Below are 22,608 nucleotides of genomic sequence, written 5' to 3'. Positions count from 1 at the left end.
TGAGCAAGTAGGTGAATATTGCTATCATTTATTAAGATGGAGAAGGCTAGGGTAGGGGGGGTAACAGTTTGGTATTGGAATGAATTCTGTTTTAGACATGTTGAGTTTAAGGTGCTATGAGTGTGCACGTATGTGTGGAGTTTTCAGTGGAGTGGTGGTTCTGCGTTCTTCCTGCTGTGGGTGGAGAGAAGCAAACTTCTGTTAACCTCTTTTCCCTTTCTCTTTGAATTAGATTTGTAGGTCTGGATTGGGCAGTGACCTCTGGGCTCACTACTCCAGCCTGGTGCATCTTTTGGCTCCATGGACAGCTGCTGGCTCCTACAGACCGGATGAAGCAGACTAGAGACACAAGTGGAAAAAGCCTCCAACTGGCATATTCTCAGAGTGTGGCCCTCTGGCCGCTGGCCCTGCCCAGCCTGCTTCATGGAGAGGATGAACTGGCTGAGCAGACTGGCCTCCCGGGCCCCTGGGCACCGTGTACCACAAGGGGCCAGTCTGCAGACCCCTGTCATGGCTGACCCTGAGACCTGCCTCATGGTCTTCAAGAATCACTGGTCCCAGGTAGGAGACTGTATGCTAAAGGGCCCAGTCTACTGACTGCCCGAGTCCTTCTAACCTTCTCTGTTCTCTCACCATGCCACCTAGTCACCTTATCATCTTAGATTCCTTCTCGCTGTCCTGTTTCCACAGGTGGTGCGAATCCTGGAGCGGCAAGGCCCTCGGGCAGCGCCTGGGGGCGCAGATGATCTCAGTGCTGTGCGAAACCACACTTACCAGATGCTGACCCTGTTGGCAGAGGATCGTGCAGTCCCCTCAGCCCCCTCAGCTCCTGGGCCCCTGCTGGAGTTTGCTCTGCGCGAGGATCTGCTCACCCGTGTATTGGCCTGGCAGCTTCAGTGGGATGAGCTTGGAGATGGGGTTGAGGAACGGCGGGCTGAGCAACTGAAACTATTTGAGATGCTAGTGAGCGAAGCTCGCCAGCCACTGTTGCGGCATGGTCCAGTTCGTGAGGCTCTGCTGATCTTGCTGGACGCCTGTGGCCGCCCTGTGCCCAGTAACCCAGCACTGGATGAAGGCCTGGTGCTACTTCTCAGCCAGCTGTGCGTGTGTCTGGCCCGGGAGCCCTCATTGCTCGAGTTCTTCCTGCAGCCACCTCCTGAGCCCGGAGCTGCTCCCCGTCTTCTCCTCTTTTCTCGCCTTGTCCCCTTCGTCCATCGAGAGGGCACCCTAGGCCAGCAGGCCCGTGACTCCCTACTCCTGCTCATGGCTCTGTCAGCTGGGAGCCCCACTGTGGGCCGCTATATTGCAGATCACTCTTACTTCTGCCCGGTCAGCACCTCCTGGGATGGGGGGTAGGGTATGGCGTGCAGACACTGGGCAGCACCTTGCTGTGCAGGAGATGGGGAGGGGCTATGTACCAGGGTCTTCTCTTTCAAGAAGTAGCCCCTCAGGTTTGAAAGCAGTGCCTGGAGTTGGGGTGGGGATGAACCATGGGCTTATGTGTATAAGGCAGGTATGAAGGCTCTTCATGGGCCAGCGTTCCACATGATGTCTTGGCACCTTGGGTAACTAAATACCTGCTGGTAATAGCTCTTCCCTCTACTCTCATAAAGACTGAGTTAATAGTTCTCTGTTCCCCCTTTTTATATGGTCTGAGCCTTTGGTAACGTGTCCTTGGGGATGGCCCCCAGGTGCTGGCCACAGGGCTGAGTGCCCTGTACTCTTCACTGCCCCGAAAGATTGAAGTTCCAGGTGATGACTGGCACTGCCTGCGACGGGAGGACTGGCTGGGAGTGCCAGCCCTTGCGCTCTTCATGAGTTCCCTAGAGTTCTGCAATGCAGTCATTCAGGTGGGATTGGGGTTCCCAGGAAGGCTGGGCCTTGGTCATTCTGGGGAGATGGGTGGGAGGGGGCGCATTCCCCAGAGTTCTGGTTTTCTGCCATCTGGGAGATAGGGTACCTACGCGTACTATACCATTCTACTCCCTTCCAGACAGTGGTCCCCTTCAAAATCCTCCACCCTCTCTCTTCCACCCCTACAGGTGGCTCACCCCCTGGTGCAAAAGCAGCTGGTTGATTATATCCATAATGGGTTCCTGGTGCCTGTCATGGGCCCTGCCCTGCACAAGGTGAGAGTCATGGATGGAAGGCAGATTAAGGGATTAATTAGGCTGAGGGATGGTCCCCTCAATGCCAGGATCAATGTGGGAGGCTGTGGGGCATGTACTTCTCCCTTTTTCCCTGTCTGCTCCTAGTTACCTTGTTAGAACTTAGGGAAAGTGGCTCAGTGTATATGTGGGGAAGCCCTAAATTTCCAAACTTTCCCTTCCCTTGGTCCAGACCTCTGTGGAGGAGATGATCGCCAGTACCGCCTATCTGGAACTTTTCCTACGGAGTATCTCAGAGCCTGCCTTGCTCCGTACCTTCCTGCGATTCCTGCTGTTACACCGGCATGACACCCACACCATCCTTGACACCCTTGTTGCCCGTATTGGCAGCAACTCCCGGGTATGGCCCCTACCTCTGCCCTGGCTTACCTGGGTGAGCCATCTTCTCTCTCTGACCTTTGTTCTGGGAGGGTGTTCCTGCCCTTCTTTGGCCTTTGTCTCCAGCAATTACTTCAGAGTTAGGTGGCATTTTCTTTCTAGTGTTAAACTTAACTGTTTTGGGTACAATTTTAATGTGCCTACTTGCTTTTATAATACATGAATCACACAGTCACCTTTCCTGGATCTCTTTGGCTGCTCATCGGGGCTACATGTTTTGCATCTGTGCGACACTTGTAATGTAGCATTGGCCTGGGGTTCTCTCTAGCTGTGTAGCGCTCTGTGGCTTGCTGTGGGTGACCTGAGATCTCTTCTTCACATTTTGTGTCTGCTCTGATACGTGGTCCAGGTGCTACTAGTATTTTTACCTTCTCTTCCCTTTGGATTTGCTGCATTTGAGCTGCTGTAACTTGGGGTACCCATCCGCACACCTTCCAATTACATTCCTTCCTCCTGAGCATTTTTACTGAATGTTCACTATGTGTCATACTGTTCTCTGGTACTGAGGATATGATGGGAAACAGTAGTTGCTGACTGCATGGAGCTTCCTTCACAGAGGAAGTAGATAAGCAAGCATATAACTAGAATAATTGAAAGTTGTTATGAAAAAACCAGCAGGGTGCTTAGAAAACCATAGGGTGGTCAAAAAGCCTCTCTGAGGTGGTGACATTGGTAGAGACCTAAAGGTCGTGAGGGAGTTAGCCTGTTGAAGAGCAAGTGGAAGAACAGTCTAGGCAGAGGGAGCAGTGCACTCAAAGGACGTCAATGGGGGACGAGCTTAATGTGTTTGAAGAAATGAAGACCAGTGTGACTGGAGGTGTAGTGAGCAGAGGGGAGAATGAAAGGGAGGTGAGATTCAGATCATGCGTGGCTTGTGGACCATGGTAAGTTTGGATTTTTACCAATAAAAATGTATATAAAATAGGAGTAAATTGTTTCTAAGTAGTAAGTCTTTCTTAGGGCAATAAAGCCTTAGTTTAGCCATGGAATTTATGGCATTTATTCTGGCTCTGGCACCATTTTTGTTTCCTTCTTTTCTTACAAATAATTGAGGTTCTCTGGGTCCTTGTGTTAAAAATAGAAGTTCTTGGATCACTGAGGATTCGAGAAAACTGCTCTAGATAATTGAGGAACCTAGCTGTAGGGTTCCAGATAGGTGAGGCTCTGAAAGAGCTATGATTTGTATAGTTGAGGTTTCTGAATAGCTGAGTCAGGGTATATATGAGATACTGTAGACTCACTCTGACTTGACCAATGTTTCTGAACTAAGTGTACACTTTAAAATTTGAAAATAACAACTGCAACAACAAATTCTAAGCTCTGCCTTAGATCTCTTGAGTTACAATCTTTGGGAGTAGGTCCAAGGCATATGTGCTTTTACGGTGTTCCAAAATGTGATATGATACATGCCTTGGATTAAGAATTTTGGTGTAAACCAATAGGAAGTAGGTGTCAAAGTTTTAATTTTACGAAACTAAAATTTTAATTCTCATCATGCTGAAGTCAGACCATGGTCTTAAATCTGGCCTCTTGGAATGTCCTGTTTGTGTTTCAGGAACATTGATTTCCTTCTTAGGGTTGATTTTTTTTTTCCCCTTCTGCTGGGCTCTGTCCATCTTGTTTTTGTCTTAATCTTATCCTGACTTCTTTGATTTTCCCTTATTGTGTAGTTTTTATTTCTGTTAGTGTCACATTTGGTCCTCTGGTCTCAGGAGCCTTTCATGTTCCTGGGGTATTTCTTCTTTGTTCCCGGTTCTTAGAGGAGCCAGGTCTCTTCTGATTTCAGGATGCCATGGTAAACATGCAGATGCTTTCCTTTCCCCTGTTTGGTCCTTTTAAGCTGGATTCTGTTGGCCTGTGTAACTGCTGTAGCCTGTCTTTTGTGGCTTCGGGTGAATCATGTTGGGCACCCAGTCTGAGTGCCTGAGTATCTGTATTACTTTCCTATTGCTGTTATAACAAATTGCTATAAACATAGTAGCTTAAAACAACATAGATTTATTATCTTACAGTTCTGTAAGTCACATATCTGATATGGACCTCACTCCGCTAGAATCAGTGTCATCAGGGCTGTGTCCTTTCTTGAGGCTCTAAGAGAAAATCTGTTTCCTTGCTCAGTTGGGTCATTGGTGGAACTTATTTCATTGTAGTTACAGGACTGAGATTCCTGTTTTCTTGCTGGCTGTCAGCTGAGGACCATTCCCAGCTTCTAGAGTCCAACCAAATCCTTGGCCTGTGACCCCTTCTTCCATCTTTAGAGCCATCAGTGGATGATCAAGCCCCTCGCATGCTTCAAATCTCTCATCCTTTTTGACCCATCTGGAAGAGGTTTTCTGCTTTTAAAGACTTACGTGATTTGATTGCACACCTGGATAATCCGGGATACTCTCTCCATCTCAAATTCCATAACCTTAATCATACCTGCAAAGTCCCTTCTGCCATGTAAGATGAAATATTTACAGGTTCTAGAGATTAGGACCTGGACGTCTGAGGCGGGCAGTTTTTCTGCCTATCACACAGCCGTGTAGTGAGTCTGAATGTATTCATTGTTAGTAAAATTGGTCATTTAGGATAAACCTCCTGAACATCCATCCTGTCCAAAATGTGAACTATCTCATCTCTTTTCTACTATGATTGGCTTTTACAGTTGTTTTGTAAATGACGTGCAGGTGGTGCCCTACACTAAGACCCAGTAGTTGTCTTCAGGGAGCTCCAGGCATACTTGCCACCAGGGAAGTATAGAGAAAGTGCTGTGGGGATTCAGAGGAGTGAGGGAGAGCCTACGTGTGCCTGTTCTCTTTTTACTTCTCAAAAACAAAAGATTTCCCCTGTACTGGACCCACCTTATTTTTTCCTTTTCCCGTCAGCTGCCCTTGAACTTTTCTTTATCCTACCATCTGAGAAATACAGTGGTGTTGGAGAGGTGACTCAGATTCCATGTTCACAGCCCCGCCCACTTCCCAGCTGGGATTCTTCCAGGTTCCCTCTGGTTTCTCGTTGGTAGGCCTTCAGTTACTGTGCTGCTACAGTCTGCAGACAGGCATTCGCTTAGCTATCCTGCTGCTGTTGTCTCCTGTTAGTCGTTCATTCAGTCCCACTATTTCCTGGGGTCTCTTCGTCGGTATTCATTCCATTTAAGTATTGTTGGAATCTCTGCTGCCAGGAATATGTAGCCAGAGAGTCTGCTGACATGTGGTGGTCTATAGAAATACATTGAATTTGACACATGGTTCATTCCTCTCTGTGAAGAATAAAGTCTTGCCCACGAAGATCATGTGATCATTTATTCACTATTTGAATGTTATGTGCCAGGCCCTGTGCATATTGTTGCTCCAGGAGTGATTGGTTGGGCCTAGGGTTGGGGGGTTCCCATTTGGTAAACATCTTGGAGGGTAGAGAGCTCTTATGGTGACTCCCTCCCTCCTCCCCCACCCCCCCAGCTCTGCATGGTCTCTCTGAGTCTCTTCAGGACCCTACTGAACCTCAGCTGTGAGGATGTCCTGCTGCAGCTGGTTCTCAGGTACCTGTGGGAGCAGGGCTGAGGGATGGCTGATCCGGAACCCTCAGGGCCCTTGTGCATTGCTGGGGCAATGGGTTGTATTGGGGTTGCTCATGTGTTTCTTCCTGAAGCCTGGCTTAGCCATGTAGTTCTACTGATGTTCTCCCAAGCCCTGTCCTTCCTTCCTGATCTACCCTGTGTCCCTTTTCTGCTGCCTTTCCCAGGTATCTTGTCCCATGTAACCATGTGATGCTGAGCCAGAAACCAGCTGTGCGTGATGTGGACCTATATGGACGAGCAGCAGACAAGTTTCTCTCTCTAATCCCACGCTGTTGTCGGCACCGTGCCTCCAGCCCACCCTGTCCAGAGCATGCCTCATGGGCACGAGGTGGGCCTAGCAGAGAGGCAGGGAGAAGGGAGGACACGACGGGTATGGCCTGGGTTCTGGGAGAGCCTCGCAAGAAGTAGGGGCTAGGGTGGGAGGAGGGAGGTAACCATGAGGGGCATTCCATCTTTGGGGAGGTCCATGAGGGGTGTTGTAGGGTGGATCCTTAATTCCACCAGAGAAATTCAGCTTCTGAGCAAAGCTGTTCATCTTCTTCACTCCCGTCCTGGACTCTTCTGTTTCCATTGTTTCTTTGCTGTCAGTGGTGGTGAGAGGGGGTGGTAGGTGAGTAAAAGTAGGTTTGGAGGGTGGAGAGTCAGCTGTCTGAATAGGTCCCATGTTTCTGCCGCTTTGTTGTCTTCTCTCTTAGTTACCCTAGCTGTCTTATGCTTCCTCCCACACCTCTGTCTCTTGGATCCTTCTTACATTTTTTCCCCCCTGCAGGCCCTGGAAGCCCAAGTGTTGACTCCTCTTCTGCAGTGACAGTGCCCCGTCCCTCCACGCCATCTCGTCTGGCCCTCTTCCTGCGACAGCAGAGCCTGGGTGGCTCCGAGTCCCCAGCCCCAGCCCCTCGCTCACCAGGGCTTGCTGCATCCCCAGCCTCCAGCCCTGGCCGACGGCCCAGCCCCGCAGAGGAGCCTGGTGAGCTGGAAGACAATTACCTGGAGTATCTGCGTGAGGCGCGCCGTGGTGTGGACCACTGTGTCCAAGCCTGCCGTACCTGGTCTGCCCCCTATGATGGCGAGCGGCCCCCTCCTGAGCCCAGTCCCATTGGCTCCCGGACTAAGAAACGCAGCCTACTGCCTGAGGAGGACAGGGACAATGCGGGGGAAGGGGAGGAGGAAGAGCTGGGGAGTGGGGGGCTGGCTGGGGGTGGAAGAGAGGGCCCCGGCCACCTGCCCCCTCCCCAGCTCAATGGGGTGCCAGGACCGTGGCCTGAGGGGGCCAAGAAGGTTCGTCGGGTGCCACAGGAGGGAGCTGGGGGACTGCTAGAGGGCACCTCCGAGGGCATGGCAGGACTGGAGGGCTTTGGGCAGGAGCTCCGGGAGCTGGAGGTGGCATTGAGCAATGGGGGTGCTGGCTCAGAGCCCCCCCTAGAGCCTGCACTGCCTCTTGAGGAGGAGGAGGCCTACGAGAGCTTCACCTGTCCCCCTGAGCCCCCTGGCCCCTTCCTCAGCAGCCCTTTGCGGACTCTCAACCAGCTGCCAAGCCAGCCCTTCACTGGTAAGCTACTTAGCCTAGGCCTTCTCCTTTGTGTACCCTTTGCATGTTCTTGATGTGTTTGCGCTGGTTTCTGAGACCAGTTCTTGGCCATGTCATTCCTCTGTACTTGCCTAGCTCCTCATCCATTTTGCTTGGGTCCCCTCCAGATCCATATCATGTCATACTTGTGTCTCTGTGTCTGTCTGTACGTCTTCCATGCTTGTGCTGGTTCGAGTATTGACTTATGACTAAGCTTTGTATATCTGTCCTATGTGCATGTTCCTCCTCTTCCCCAGTCTGGCCATTTCCTGGGATGTGTGATCGGATTATTCTGTGTTTGGTGTTTCTGGTAAATCACAGCGATATATGTGGAAGGCATATGTGCTGTCCTGTATGTGAGGCACCTATAAACCATGCTGTTCCATGCTGTTCCCACCAGTCTACCTGTCTGGGTGTTGGGTCTCCTCTCAGTTCTTCAGTGAACCGGGGTCAGCTGTCTGGCGTTCTACCCCCTCCTCAGCTCTGGCCTCCTTCTTCTCAGCCTCTTCAAAGAAGGACTCAATTTCACGTTTCTCCTGTTCCCTATCCTTGTACCTTGTTACTTGCCATGACTTCTCAGTAAGGCTTTCTTAAGGGTTTATGGTTAGTAGTAAGAACTAAGCAGGTCGAGTAAAATACCTCTGTCTGGATAAATCGGATCAGTGAAATACATCTGTCAGGGCAAATGACAAAGCATGGCCCTGAGCCCCCTAGCTAAGTTCTTTTTGCCTCTTTGAAAGACTCTAGAACTCCAACTGGCCTGAGTGGTTGGGTTAACTGCTCTTTGTTTTTGTTTGAGAGCCAGCTTTACCCAGCCCAGCCCTCACGCTGGCTGGGCATTGGGGGGAGGGGGCACTTTTGGGAAGCAGTGTAGTGCTTTGGACTACACATACCTTGAGTTAGCATCCCATCTATGTCACTGATGCATGTAAATCACTTCCTTGTGATGCTGGTACGTTGTGAGAAGTCAGCACATGGTAGCTTTTTACTAGGATTATCATCTCTTGGATGCATGACAGATACAAGTTGGCCAAGGCAACCACCCATCTTCCTGTTGTTTGTAGTCAAGTTATCATGCCTTGATCAATACGTGTCCTAACTGGGCCTGGGATATGCTGCATCCTGCATGTACAGCATCAGACCTTCGGCTTGGGAGTCGTGACAACTCCCTCTTACAGACTGCGTGAAATATCTCTTTCCCTTTATTTAGCCTCTGCTCTCTCCTGCTGTATCTCATTAGAAGGCAGTGTGCTGGTTTTACCATGTTCTCGAAGCATTAATTAAAGCTCCCCCCTTTTTCTTCTTTGTAAACTCATCTGGGCCTTTTCTCTTACAAGAAAGTCCCAGGAAATGAGAAGGACCAAGTTATGGAATATCTTAGGACCCTGCTGAGCTAGAGTTGTTTAAGAGCTAAAGCTAGTCCTGTGCATAGGGAATGGAGAATGTTCTAGGATCTTTTTCAGGATTTGGTGTCCCTTGCTTGTCAGTGTTCTCCTGCCTCAAGTCATAGTGCAGTTCCTAGGCACACTCCCTTCTCCCACCAGACCCCTGAGCAGACAGGCTGTGATGGTTCCAGAGTCCTAGTGCTGGTGATCTACTCGGTTGAGGCTAGTTCTTCCAGAACATCATTCTCATCTCTTCTGTTATCTTCTTCCCGATTAAGGAGTCTTCCCTGAAACAGTGTTTGGCCCTGAACTAGGCTCCCTCTACTATAGATTCTGTTCCACTGTCTTGGCTCCTAGTTCCTTCACAGACCCGATCGCTCCTCTGACTTTAAGCCAGCCGATATCGTCACCTTCTTTGCCTTTGCTGCACTTGCTTCTTGCTTTCTTTCTGACCCAGGTCTAGCGTTATCCTCTGTCTCGTGTGTAACCTGATTTCTTCTTTTGGCCTAATTACTTTCTTACTTGTTCTTTCTTCACTTGTCCTCTTGAGTGAAGCTTTTTAAAAAACTGAGAAATATTATATAGCTTATAGTTATTAAATATTTATGATTTGTTAGATTTTGGCCTAAATGCTGTATATCAATACCTCTTTGATTCTCTTAATAACCTTATGAGGTGGGTATATTTTCTTCTTTTACCAAGTAGTAAACTATGCTTGGAGAGTTTTGATTCATCTAGTAACTTAACGGTAAACGGTAAAGCTAACATTTGAAAACTAGGTCTTTCTGATTCCAGAGCCTATGGTCTGCCCCTTCAGCTCAGATGTGTATAAAGCTGGCCTCTGGACCTCTTGTGGGTCCCTGTGGTATCTGCCATTTTATCTCCTCCAGAATAGGTGGTCACAGGATATTTAAACCTACCCGGAGACTGACATACAAATAATTTTCATCTGGTTGGTGGTGGGGGGTCTCTTGTTTTTGGGAGGAATGAGTGTGACGTGCATTGTGTTCAGGCCTTGTATCCTTGTGCCCACCCCCCAGGCCCCTTCATGGCTGTGCTCTTTGCCAAACTCGAGAACATGCTGCAGAACTCCGTCTATGTCAACTTCCTGCTGACGGGGCTGGTGGCCCAGCTGGCCTGTCACCCCCAGCCCCTGCTCCGCTCTTTCCTGCTCAACACCAACATGGTCTTCCAGCCCAGTGTCAAGTCCCTGCTGCAGGTGTGCCATGCATGCATGCATGGGTGCGTCCAGGCTCCATGGTGGGCCAGGCCCGCAGCTGGAGTGGCCGTGGGGGGGGGGCTGGAAACAAGACCAATGGACTAGAAGGGACTGTGTCAGTCTAGAGCCACCCAGAAATGTCATGAAGTTGTGCTTCATAGGTGCTGGGCTCTGTGAAGAATAAGATTGAGAGCTTTGCGGCCTCGCAGGAGGACTTCCCAGCATTGCTGTCCAAAGCCAAGAAGTACCTCATTGCCCGTGGCAAGTTGGATTGGACTGAGGGCCCTCCAGCAGGACCTGCCCCCCGCCGCTCTGATTCCCTAGGTGAGGCCTACCCTGCCACCCACTCCCTGTCTTCCATGGACAACTAATTAGCTTAGGTTCATTGAGTTCCTGTTAAAGTTGATGCCTTGTGCCAGGAACCGGGGAGTTGCAGAAAATGGAGTCTTGATTTTGTCCTCAGGCTTCTGGTCAGAGGATAAAACATAGTTCTGTCCACTAAGAGCCAAAGCAGTAGTATCAACAAAACTACTCTAGAAGTGGGGGACAGTCAAGGGAACAGAATCATCTCTAGGTTGAGATAGTGTTACAGCTTGGTAAAGGACATGGCATTTGACGTGGGTCTTGGGAGATGGGTAGGACTTGGGTAGGCAAAGGAGTGGGATGGCTTTATTCTTTTTTTTCAGGGAATAACATGAACTGTTAGTTGGAGCAGGGGATTTAGAAGGTGGTGAAACAGTTGGTAGTAAGACTGGAAAGGTTTGACCAGAGCAGAAGGTTCTCAGAGTAGAAGCTGAGCTGGATAGCAGTTACGAATTTTTAGGCAGAGAGAAACCACTGGGGGTTCTTAGATCTGGGAGTGGAGAGAGAAGTATGCCAGTTCATATGCTGGGTGTGTTGGAGCTAGGAGAAAATGGAGTTAGGAGAGCAATCGGGAGGCTTCTGTCATATTGCAGGTGTGACCTGTAAGGCTTGAATTAGAACCATGGAAATAGAAAGGAAGAATTTGATATGGTGGAAATGGGAAGGAAGTATTGGCAGAGTTTGATGAGTGGTTATGAAGTATAAGGAAGAAGGAAGAGTTAAATAAGGCTGTGAAGTTTTAAATCTATCTTTCATCAACAAGTATCTGCATACCTGCCAAGTGTACCAGGTGTTGTCTTTGGTACAGGGGGCTCGGGGAGGTACAAGATGAGATCTTTGCTTTCAAAGAGCTGATAATCTCTACAGTGGTTGGAGGGTTGTCATAACTGAAGGAGCAAAGTCTTAAAGGTGCTGGGAGTAAATGAGATCCAGAGCCCTAGGAAGGGATTGACATTGGACAGGAAAAGGTGGTTTTTTTACTTTCTTTGAGGCAGATGAGGAGAGATCAAAGGAGGAAATGATATGTACCAGTGAAGATTTGGGGTGTGGAGGGGAAGCTTAGGGAATTGAAGTCATACTTTATTTGCTAATCAGAGTAAGAGGCAAAAGTAATTGGCTGAGCAAGAGAGCAGAGGTGAGATGGGAGCTTAAGGAGAAAAGTGTATATAAGTTGGAAAGAGAGTACCAGAAGGGCTATTTGTATAGCTGTGAAGACCCAGCTGAAGTTCCTTAGTATGAGTTTCTCACAGTCCAGTACTGTGAGTATTTCCTGCTTCCACTGTCCTGGTACGTGTTCACTGTGGGGGGCCCGGGAATATAAAGACAAATAAGACAGAGTCCAAGCCCTTAAGCGCACAGATTAGTAAAAGCTGTAGAAAACATGAGAACAAGTTACTACAATGCGGGGCAGTAAAATGGGAAGTTAGTGGAGGGCAAGCTAGAGGAGGTTTCACCGAGAGGTGGGGGTGGGGAAATTAGGCCAAGGACGAAAGTAGTGGGGAGAGCAAAATTAAGGCAGAAGGGGCTACAGAAACGTGAAAAGAGCCTGAAGAGTCCCAGGAAGAGAAGGTGGGTGTGGAGCCAAAGCAGGGGGTGCTGTAGAAAGTTGTGAGAAGAGGGTGGAGAAAGTGTGTGAACCTGGTTGGTAGGGGCCCTGAATGCTAAATTTAATAGATCTTTCTAGCATGTCTCTGCAGCCAGTGTTAGAGGTTGAGAATAGGAACCATGTCATGATCTAGAGACTGGATACCTAGAGTTTAGGGCCTAGACCTTGGGCATAGATCCAGGCAGAAAATTAGAGGCGAGAAGGCAGTATTTTAAATGGTTCACTTGAGTCTAAGCTGATGTGAAGTTGTCTGGCCACACCTGGTGGGAAGGTGGCTTTGGCGGATATAGGAGAGGGATTGCTGGAAGGTAAAGTGCTGGCACAGGAGAGTGGGTCTTGGAGGAACAGTCGTGTGTGGCAGATCTGATAGTCACTGAACTATGGTTGTGTACGTGGCCCTGTGGGTACTGAAGGAGCAGAGGATGTGGGTCAGGTGTTACAGACAGGCGGGGGAGAGAGGAAGTGTTTGACCCTAATTCAGGAGGGTGCTGGGAAGCAAGAGGTAAGGGCATGTTACAGACTGAGGAGAAGGAGCTTGGCCATGGTAGAATGGTGATTGGAAAGGGAGGAGCATTAAGAGAATCCCTCGTGGTGAAGGGGCCTGGAGAAGGAGGGGGTCTTGTCTGGGGATGAACGGCTGAAGTGTTGACTGACTAAAGACTGAGCATGGTGGTTGGCTGGCGGGGAGGCTGGACAGAGGGAAGAAGGCTGGGCAGGCAGCACTTTGGTGTAGGTCCTAGTCGAGAAGTCCATGAACCTGGAGGGGTACGGGGAAGTCTCCTCTCCCAGGCCGGGCAGCGGGGGACTTTGCCTGACCCAGCACCTTCACGACACTCCTGTTTGTTCCCAGTGAAGAGTCGGAGGCCGTCCTTGGGGGAGCTGCTCCTGCGGCACGCACACAGTCCAACAAGGGCTCGGCAGGCGGCGCAGCTGGCTCTTCCGCCTGGGAGAGACGGCGCAGGACTTGGCCTAGGTGGGGGCTCCCCGGGGGCTTCAACGCCGGCCCTGCCCCACCGAGGCGGGGCCCCCGAGCGCCAAGGTGAGGCTCTGCGAGTCAAGAATGCTGTCTACTGTGCAGTCATTTTCCCTGAGTTTCTCAAGGAGCTGGCTGCCATCTCCCAGGCCCATGCTGTCACCTCGCCTTTCTTGTTGGATACTTCAGAGGAGGGATCTGGCCCTCCTGTCTCAGGCTTTGGGGCCCTCAATCCTTAACTTTCTTCCATGGACAATCAGGGCCTTGAGTGGCCTGGGCTGGGGGCCAGGGTGTAGGCTCCTTTTTATGTTTGGAGGCAGTGGCGAGAGGACTTTTTAATTTATTTCCGATGAATGTTTTCTGGAGAACTTGTTGCAATACGTATAAAAGGGAAATCTCTATTCTGTGCTCATTCTTCCTTCCCTCCCTTTTTCTGTGGGGCTGGGGCTCCAAGAAAGTTGTACATAGATTGGGAAGTGGTCAGGGTACTTTCTCTCTGGTGAGGACCAGATGCCAAGTTTCAAGGCACTTCTTACACCTTTAGAGGGCGAGGGGACATGAAACCTAGGGAAGAAATGTGGGCCTTTCCTCCTCCAGACCCCCACAGGAAGAAGTAGCATGGGCCTAGGGGGGGCAGCAGTTGATGTTTATTGGGGACCAGTGTCCCTATGTCAGATCTTGGGGGCCTCACCCCCTGCATCTTTTGCCTCAGCTTCATTCGTCGCTGTCGAACTCCGAGGACAGACCCTGCAGCAGGGGCAGGGACATGGAGTGCCGGTCGGGGTCCCCGGGGCCCCCACCCTGGGCTCCTGGTGGGGGGCTGCGGGGGCTGAAGAGCCAGTTCTCTGCCAGGGTTGGGGATAGTCAGAGCTTGACTCATGCCGTGGTCTTTCTGCCTCCCTGATCCCTCCCACTGGTCTTCTTTGTTGTACCCACCCCCTCACCAGGACCATGCTTCCATCTCACCCTCCCCTGGCTCCCTCACTCCATCCTCCTCGCGAGGGTCCAGTGTGGAGTTACAGGTGCCCCATGCATTCCTGGGCTATACTCCCCATGCCCTCCCCCTCCACCCTGCCCCGTCCCTCTCATCTTCATTTCCCCTAGCAGTACCTGACAGCATCTGGGGCCCTCTTCGGAAGAAGTTTCGACCCTTGTAGGAGAATCTGGTTGGTCTACCCTCTGGCCCTTCCTGGGGAGGAGGTGTAGGTGGGTCTGGGACAGGCACGGGCACAGCAGCAGCTTCGGGGATATCCTCAGGGGCTGATGTGGGGGCCGGAGGTGGCATGGTGCTGAGGTTGGGTCTGACCCAACTGGCCCCCTGAGGCAGTGGGTCTTTGATCAGAGGCTTCTGTGGTCCCAGCACTCCCTTGGGCTGCAGTGAAAACTTGAGGCAGGAGAAGGCAATAGGCAGTGACCGTTGTAACCGGAGCAGCTGGGGCTCACGGGCGGTAGGCAGCAGCCCCAGCTGCAGCCAGGAACAGGAGAAGACCTGGTAGATAACATAGATGCTGCGGGTGCTTCGGAGCCAGGGAAGAGTCTGCTGTAGGCTCACCTGCCCCGGTGGCAGCAGCAGGAAGGCCATCTTCTTGCGCAGGCCACCCATATGTAAGTGGATCCGGCAGGGCTGTCCATCCAACAGTCGCGTTTCTCCATAGGCTATCTCTGCTCGGCCATTTGGTGAGTATTCTCGAGTGCAGTGGGCAAAGGCTCCCTCAGACCCTGCCTGCTCCAGGAGGTTTGGTAGTGGCCCCACTGGTTGTAGTGCCCGCCGGCCCTGCCGACCTGGCAGAGCCAGGCGGGTGTGGGCTGGGCGGGACTGTTTCACGAGCACACCCAGTAGGTCATAGCAGGTTGCGTCCGACAGGAAAGGTACTGCCACTACATTGTGCCCAAAGCGCTCCTCGATGACCTGCAGGTGGCCAGTTTATAGGTCAGGGACTGAGTGCATTAGGGTCAGGGCTAGGAGTTACCTGATAGCCTGCTCTAGATTGACCCTCCCACTGTCACTGTTGGATTACATCTCCACAATGTGCTCAAAGTGTTATGCTTCCTGCTTGTCTCCCAGTTCTCTCCTGTAGCAAAACCTTGAATGTCTATTATCTGCCAGACTCTGCCAGATACTGGAAATGCATAAAAAAATGAGACTTTGTCCTTGTCCTAATATAGCTCAGTCTAATGGAGGAGACAAACATGTAAACAGTAGGCAGCTAAGTAAAAGAACAGAGAGCAAGCTATGGGGCAGGTGAGCTGTGATTTAACAGCCTTTGTCTTTGATAGAAGAGGATCAAGGATAGCTTCTAGGTGGTAATACTTTGGCTTCGAAGGAATTAGGCAGGAGAAGGAACAGCCAGTGAAAAAAACTTGAACTTAATAAACTAAAGGGCACAGTCAGGAACATATAATTTCCTATTCAGTGTAGGGTGTGGAGAGGGACAAGTACACAGGAACTTGAATTTTCAAGGCCTTGTGTGTGTGCTAAGTGGTGGGAATTTTATCCTGAGGACAATGGGAAGCCACTTGAAGGGCTCTGGCTAGGAGAGGCAGGATCAGATAGGCATTTAAAAAGTTTATTTGGAAAGGAAGGCATAAAATAAAGGGAGACAGAAAAATCAGTTAAGAATGTTATAAAATTCCAGACAAGACATGGTGAGCCTCTGAATTAAAATAATGGGGGAAGATATTTAGGTTATAGAATTAGTAGAACTTGGTCACTTAAGGTGTGTGGGAAAAGGAATCCTCAAGGATTATTCTTATGTGATTGGTTAGATGGGTGATGTCATTAACCAAGAATGGATACACAGAAGTAGCTTTGGAAGTCCACTCTTACACTGTGTCTGCCCTAGCTGCAGGGGGTACTTCTTTTAGGGATTTGTGACCTCATTTTTGGAATGCTAGTTCCAAAAGGCTTTTAGGGATTACAGTTCCTCTCGATTTTATCCTTGTCTTGGCCTTTTTGGGCTTGGTAACCCAGTTTTGGAAAGTTTAACTTCATGACCAACTGGGAAAGCCTGTAAGATCCTCTTAGTAATTATAGTTCGTTATGATCTTAACTCATCCCAGATATCGTTGGCTGAGAGTTCTGGGTCTGCATGCCGCTGGGGAGCATATACCGTCCCTTCTTTGGGCCCCTTTCATTTTAGAGTTCTAATTTTAAAATGCTGTGTGCTCTACTTCCCTCCCCCAGCCTCCCAAATCCAACATGTCTGTGCCCCAAGATGGCATTGCTCACTTTGCTGGCCTGGTAGAATTCACCAGTGGTCCCTTAAAGCTGATCTGCTTTTTGCTACATAAAGCTGATTTGGAAGTGCTGCCCCCTAGCGTAAGAGAAGGGTATCTAACTGATGGAGCTGTGTCTGGGCTTTACACAAGCTGTGATAGCTTTGAAGACTCCTGTTTTTTGTCATCTAGCCAAGGAAATAACTGGTGCTCTTTGTTGATCTGCAGAGAAGAATTTCCCATCATTCTTACTCCTTTGTTTCACTAAGACATGGAACACTTAACTTTTGAGTGGAGGCCTCGGGTTGAAAAAGGCCCCGAGAAGGGCCAGTTGGGTTTCCAGGGGTGACAGCAGAGCCATGGTGGGTTAGGACTTTTGTATAGAATGTTCTGCCCCATGACCTTGAAAGCATAGTCACCAGACATAACTTCAGAACCCCGCCCTAGCTGCGACTTTGGTGCCTCGGTTTCTGTACAACTAAGGTGAATGAAAGTGTCTCCGGGGAGGTCCCTCTAACAGGAGTGTGATGTTTAACGTGTCTGGTTCTCATGGTCTACGTTTCTGCTAGAGGGTGACTTCCTGATTTATCTGGAAACTTTTCCAGAATATAGACAGGAATTTGCCTGAATGGAAGTTATTAAGTCCTTATTCTTACCCTTGAGGGCCCAAATGGCTACCCTAAAATAGGAAAACTAAAGTGCTCAGTTCTGTGCTAGGGTGAGTGTATTCTTGGCAGAGTCACCATTTGAAACCACTACCTGCTTCTGCTGCACTTGTATTTCTGGATGGAAGTTCTGAAGAGCTTAGAGGCCTGCAAATTTAGCTCACCCAGGAGCAGCCCAGGAAAGTGATGGTGGAAGATTATCTTCCTGTAGGTACCTTGTCTGGTTTGAATTCTGATAGGGAGCCCTTGAGTCACATTCTGTTTAGGGAGATGTTCTACAAAGTGCCCAATAAACTGTCAGCAGTTCTGAAGAGAGGAAACCAGGTCACTCAGAAAGGTGTCCTGCTCTTTAAATTTGCCATCCACCACCAGTGGTTTATCCTGCGTGTCCCTACACTGAATTTCCTGACAATTTTCCATTTAAATAGCATAGGGAGTTTTTCTGATTCTCAGAGCTGGTGTAGCTTTCTAATAGTTAAAGACCCCATTTATTTCACCCTAATTGTGATTCATGTAGTCCAGGCCCAACCTTTTACACTGCTGACACTAGTGGCTCTCATTCTTGGGAGGACCTTGGCTCTCCTGGTTTTGCTTCTTTTGGAAGCTGACCTTTGTGGTGAGCAGCTGCTCCACTTCAGGTGGGACCTACGTGCCATTCAGGCTGCCTTGAGTCTGGTTGGCACTCCTTTAAGGTGGTTGTTTTAAACCTGGTGGGCTGCCTTCTGCAAATGCTTTCTGTTCACTCTCCTTCAGATAACATGACCAAAACTTGAGCCCTCAATTCTCTAATCTCAGAAATTAGTCCCCATCTAGATTTGGTGGGGTTTTCTGGGCTCTTGCGACTCAAATATAGCTGGGATTTGCTAGGTCCTGGAAATCCATATATTTGGCTCAAAACCCAAATTTCTCATTCTGTGGAAGTTAAGCGGGAGAGAATCTGTGAACTGGCTGAAGGTAAAGTTCAGGTTCTTTAGAAAACTTAAAAGGCCTTTCATGATCAGCCCCTATCCCTCTTTAACCGCATTTCCACCAGTACTTTGAACTCTGTTCTAGAGGACTGTTTGCAGTTCACAGGTATACATTTTCTTTTTTCTCTCCTGGCTTTGGCATACATTCTACCTTTAATTAGTACACTGCTCACTCACCAACCCACCTGCTTATTAACTCATTCAGGTGTTTATTAAGCACCGTTTATGTGCCAAGTATTCCTCCTCCCTCTGTGTGGGAATACCTGCTTGCCTAGCTAGAATGTCACTCTCTCCAGGAAGCCTTTCCTGACCTCCTAAGTCCTGACCCTGCCTTAGCACTTCTCCTTTCTGCTCTTACGGCTCTCTGTATGTTGTCTTTCAAGGAACCTTTCTGTCTGCTTTTGCAGTTGTAATTAAATTGGGCACTCTGTGCAGTGCCTGGCACACAAGCCAGCACTGACTAAATGTTAGTTATTATCGTCTCCAGGCTTTCCACCCCTTCCTAGTCAGAAACTGCTCAGACCCATCTAGCTCACACTTTGTTACTTCCTCTTTAGCCCTCTTTACCTACCTTATCTTTGATGAGGGTCCAGGTGGCATCAGCTTCATCCAGTGTCAGCAGGTGAGGGGTACCAACCAACATGGTGGGGGTGTGGGAGGGGTTAGGCAGGGCAGTGGCTGCTGCAGGAGCCCCAGGCTGCCCAGGGAGGTGAGGCCCCAGGCCCTGGGCTCTGACCTACTGCAGTATGAGGTCACAGAGGTCCTGCTGGGTGCCGGGGCCTTGGATGAGGAGAGGGCAGTCACTTTCCTAGCCTCACTGTGCCTACAGCCTCAGTTCATTCTCTTTAGTTGCTTATTCATTCTCCTGCTTTAGGGGAGGAAGATGCAGGTATCCATTAGGGCGTTTGTACATGTCTGCATGTGTGTGTGTATGTGTGTGTATATGTGTGTGTGTTTGTGTGTGTAGTTCTTGGTCTGAGTTCTTTAAGGAAACAGGATCAGGCCTCTCCTCCCTTTAGCAGCCTCCTTAAAGCAGTTTGCTTTGCTATCTTGTCAGTTGCAGATGACTTCTTTGTGAGATTGGATTGGGGTCCTGAGGGACATGAGAGAAGCAGGGATCAGCACCTAAACGAGAATAAAGCAGTGACTTTCAACTTTGGCTGTGCTTTGGAATTACCTGGGAGCTTTAAAAATTACTAGTACCTGGATCCTACTCCCAGGGATTCTGATTTAATGGGTCTGGAAAATGCCTCGGCATCAGGGTTTCTTAAAGTTCCTCAGGCAGTTCTAATGTGCAGCCTAGGTTGAAGCTCATTATTAGTGAGTGGGTTACAGTTACAATGAAAGCCGGGTGGGTGTGTAGGAGGGTGCCGTGCTGAGCGGTGACAGTGTGGAGGATGAGAATCGAATTGCAATAATGTTGCCTTAGTTACTGGAGAGAACTTTCAGGAAACCAGATACACCCAGGTAAATTTAAGAAAATGTTCTCCATCCTCCACTCCCTTTCCTGGGCTGCCTTGTGTCTAGTGGGTGCTCTCCCTCTGCAGCCCTAACCTGTGGGTGATTTTCACTTGTGTCTCTGTCCGGAGATCTCAACCTGGTGTTTTGCTGGGAAAGAAGAGCGGTTTTTCCCTGGAGAAGAACCACCCTAGAGAGTCTTCCTAGAAGCTCCTTCCCCACTCCACTCCTGTGTGCCCAGGAAGACCCCCATGTGTGCGGGGAGCACCCTCTGCTATCCTGGCCCAGCGTGTAGAGCCTTCTCACAAAATTGGCCATTGTTGGAGCTGACTGAGGTGGTATGAGTATGGGGCCCCGGGGAGGGTCCTACTGTGGTGGGAGAGTGCTGCCGGGAAGTTCCCTAAAGGACAGGTAACTGGCCCCAGTGGAGAGCAGGTCTCCCTGGACAGAGCAAAGCATTTGGGTGTCAGGTCTTTCAGCAAGGGTTTGACAGTGAGCATGGGCCTGTGCTCCAGGAGAGGAATTAGCATCTAAATATTTGTTGAAAGTGAATGTGTTAGGGGCTTTTCCAAACACTTTTGAAGGCATTATCTTAGTTAACCCTTTTAGTAATCTCTTGAACTAGGTACTGTTATCTCCCCATTTTACAAGTGAATTAACAGGCTCAGAGAGATTAAGTAAACTAGTGCAAAACATACAGTGAGTTCATGGAGGGTCTAGGGTTCAAATCCAAGTCTGCCTGATTCCAGCTTTAACCATTAAACAGTAGTTTCTTCTGGTGAAGGGAGAGATCAGCATGTTCCTTGTGCTTGCCCGAGGGCTGTGTGCCAGTTTGAAGTTCGAAGTGCTGGTTAAAGGGAAGTGGGCAGAATGGGAGAAGAGCCACCATAGACTCAATCAGAAACCCCAAGATTCTTGTTAGGTAAAACCAAGTCTCCTCCTCCTCATGTCCCTTTAGCACATTTTTTATTATGGTCGACAAGGAGAGTTCACCTAGTAAAGTATAGCTGGCACCTCTGTTTCCTCAGAAAGGAATTCTGAGTGAGGTAGACAGAGGTGGAGAGAGACAAGTACAAGAGACAGACACGGGTCATAGCTGACAGACGGTGCAGGGAGACAGATGCTGGGGGACAGACAGTGAGAGCTGCTGAGAAACAGGCAGAGAGTGATGCACATCTGTACCCTGAGGGGCTCCAGGATGCGAAGGGGCGGATGAGGTAGGTGCCACCAGGTTGATGAGCTGTTGGTGAAATCAGATGAGGCTCTCTTTTGGATTTTTGTTCATAGAGGGGGCTCAGAGGGGAAACTTGGTACTGTTGAACTCAGCCAGAAGCCCATACCTCTGTCTTCTCTCTCGCTGTCTGATCACCATGATCCTCCTGCTCCCTAAAAAATCTCATAAAAAAGTCTGTCTTTCCTTTTGGCTCATAGAGTCTGAGACTGAAAGTTGCTGAAGGAAAACAGGTGACAGCTGAGTTCTGGGTGGAGTTGATGAGCCCAAGGGCTGGGCTGTTCGGGCCATTTCTTGCTCAAGGGTCTTGCCACCACTGTGGCAAGTTCTGGGGTCTCCCTGGGGAGGAAGGCACAGATCATCAGCGTATCTGAGGAGTGAGCAGGGTAGGGAGCACTAGGGGAACAAACAGGTGGGGCTGACCATCCAGAGAGCATGCTGCTTTCTGCAAGCACCCCTAGGGCCGCACTGAACAGCACCAGTGGTGACGAGGAGCCCTTCTCTCAGGCTGTAGGGATGCTCGTACAGGTCCCTAATCCCTTATTTGAAACCTTTTGGGATGGATGGGTTTTGGAATTCAGAGTTTTTCAGACTTCAGAAAGGGAATAGAGTGCCTTTATGATATATAAAGGAATACCCCAGTGCGATTCAGGGCAGTGCCCTATAATCAAACCCATCAATAATTCTGTAGCTAAGTGTATGAATATTCACACTAAGTGAGATAAATATATACTATAAATATGATTGTGATGGGTCAGGCCAGATTTTGGATCAAAGTTATGAAAAAACTATTGTTTCTTAAGAGATTTTTTTTTTTTATTTTGGAATTATAGATAAAGGATTATGGGCTTATAATTGTTCTCAGGTTGTTGTGAGGAGTGAGAGTGCCGGTAAAGCCTTCTAAACACTCCACATGGTAGGTATGCAGTCTCCATCCAAAACAAAATACGAGTGTCCAAGGGGGTGGACCTTTGGCTTGAGGGAGGAAAGTTCTTACAGGGAACAGTATACAGCTTCGGACTCAGCTGCCTTGGGAGTTGTGTGCAACCAGAGTGAAGGTGCCTTAGAAGAGAGGCTGCCAGTGGTGGGAGGGGGACTGAAGTCATTGCTTATGAAAATTGGCTGTGTGTGATTTTCCCTTTTCACGTACCAGAAGGGAAAGACAAAAACGGTGTGCGTGTGTATGTGTGACACAGGACTGTCACACATTTCTTTATATTTCTTTATAATAATGTTGTAATAAACATCTTACTGCATACATCTTTGTTCACATCTCTAATTATTTTGTCAGGATAAATTTATTGAAGAGGAATCACTCAGAGAAGGATATGTACATCTTAAAAACTCATGACTCATTAGGATTAGAATTTTGTCACAGTTATCTGCAAAATCATTGCCTGGAGTTCTTCTTAACTCACAACTTCATGAAAGAGATGAGCCTTGAGAATGACTGAGCCCACACTTGGGCTGAGGGAAACTAGATTTCCTCCTCGTCCACTTGGCTTCAGCATGACAGCACCTCTGAAAATCATACCAGGCTTCTGGGCTCTCTCTTCAGTTTCTTGTTAATGAGGACCTGGCGAGGCCCCATGTGGCCCTGGAGATGGCATCACTTGCTTTTTCAGATCTGCAGCCTCCTCCTGTGTGGTATCCCATGGTGCTTGGTCCAGCTGTCTGTGCGGAGCTGTCAGGACAGCACCAGGCTTCAGGTTTTTGTGGCTAACTCCTATACCCACGGTTACGATTGTTTTCCCAGAGAACCTGGGTCTGCCTGTGCAGCCTGCAGATTTCTCTAACCTCATAACATTGACTCTCTGCTTTTTGTCTGAGATTATACTCATTCTGGACTTTA

The 22,608-nt window shown here is 49.3% G+C and overlaps 2 protein-coding genes across 22 annotated transcripts in view; one reads left to right on the top strand and one right to left on the bottom strand.

Annotated features, from left to right (window-relative positions):
* The window catches only part of C10H11orf42 (chromosome 10 C11orf42 homolog), a 26,727-nt gene extending 6,416 nt beyond the window's left edge, over positions 1-20,311 (bottom strand). Inside the window, exons 1-4 of one of the 3 annotated variants that reach the window (XM_072969388.1) lie at positions 20,224-20,311; positions 18,639-19,192; positions 14,329-15,127; positions 13,614-13,965 (exon numbers count right to left, since the gene is read on the bottom strand). In XM_072969388.1, coding sequence (XP_072825489.1) covers positions 13,751-13,965; positions 14,329-15,127; positions 18,639-18,710 — 1,086 coding nt within the window. In that variant the 5' untranslated portion in view covers positions 18,711-19,192; positions 20,224-20,311 and the 3' untranslated portion in view covers positions 13,614-13,750. Of the gene's footprint in view, positions 1-13,613; positions 14,064-14,328; positions 15,128-18,638; positions 19,193-20,223 lie in introns of those variants that run through there. The other 2 variants (XM_006203447.4, XR_012076550.1) reach the window with 2 other exon arrangements.
* The window catches only part of FHIP1B (FHF complex subunit HOOK interacting protein 1B), a 45,201-nt gene that overhangs the window by 9,109 nt on the left and 13,484 nt on the right, over positions 1-22,608 (top strand). For 11 of the 19 annotated variants that reach the window (XR_012076549.1, XM_072969373.1, XM_072969377.1 and 8 more), the window contains 11 exons: positions 233-561; positions 691-1,329; positions 1,692-1,850; positions 2,043-2,129; positions 2,341-2,508; positions 5,987-6,066; positions 6,270-6,475; positions 6,875-7,654; positions 10,098-10,276; positions 10,438-10,600; positions 13,096-13,284. Coding sequence is in view for 13 of the 19 variants with exons in the window: in XM_072969373.1 (XP_072825474.1) it covers positions 424-561; positions 691-1,329; positions 1,692-1,850; positions 2,043-2,129; positions 2,341-2,508; positions 5,987-6,066; positions 6,270-6,475; positions 6,875-7,654; positions 10,098-10,276; positions 10,438-10,600; positions 13,096-13,284 (2,788 nt within the window). In the remaining 6 variants the exon portion in view is untranslated. Of the gene's footprint in view, positions 1-232; positions 562-690; positions 1,330-1,691; positions 1,851-2,042; positions 2,130-2,340; positions 2,509-5,986; positions 6,067-6,269; positions 6,476-6,874; positions 7,655-10,097; positions 10,277-10,437; positions 10,601-13,095; positions 13,620-19,656 lie in introns of those variants that run through there. The other 8 variants (XM_072969386.1, XM_072969383.1, XM_072969382.1 and 5 more) reach the window with 4 other exon arrangements.

Source organism: Vicugna pacos, chromosome 10 (genome assembly GCF_048564905.1).
Source record: "Vicugna pacos chromosome 10, VicPac4, whole genome shotgun sequence".
Classification (NCBI taxonomy): domain Eukaryota; kingdom Metazoa; phylum Chordata; class Mammalia; order Artiodactyla; family Camelidae; genus Vicugna; species Vicugna pacos.
This window is presented reverse-complemented; position numbering and strand designations above follow the sequence as displayed.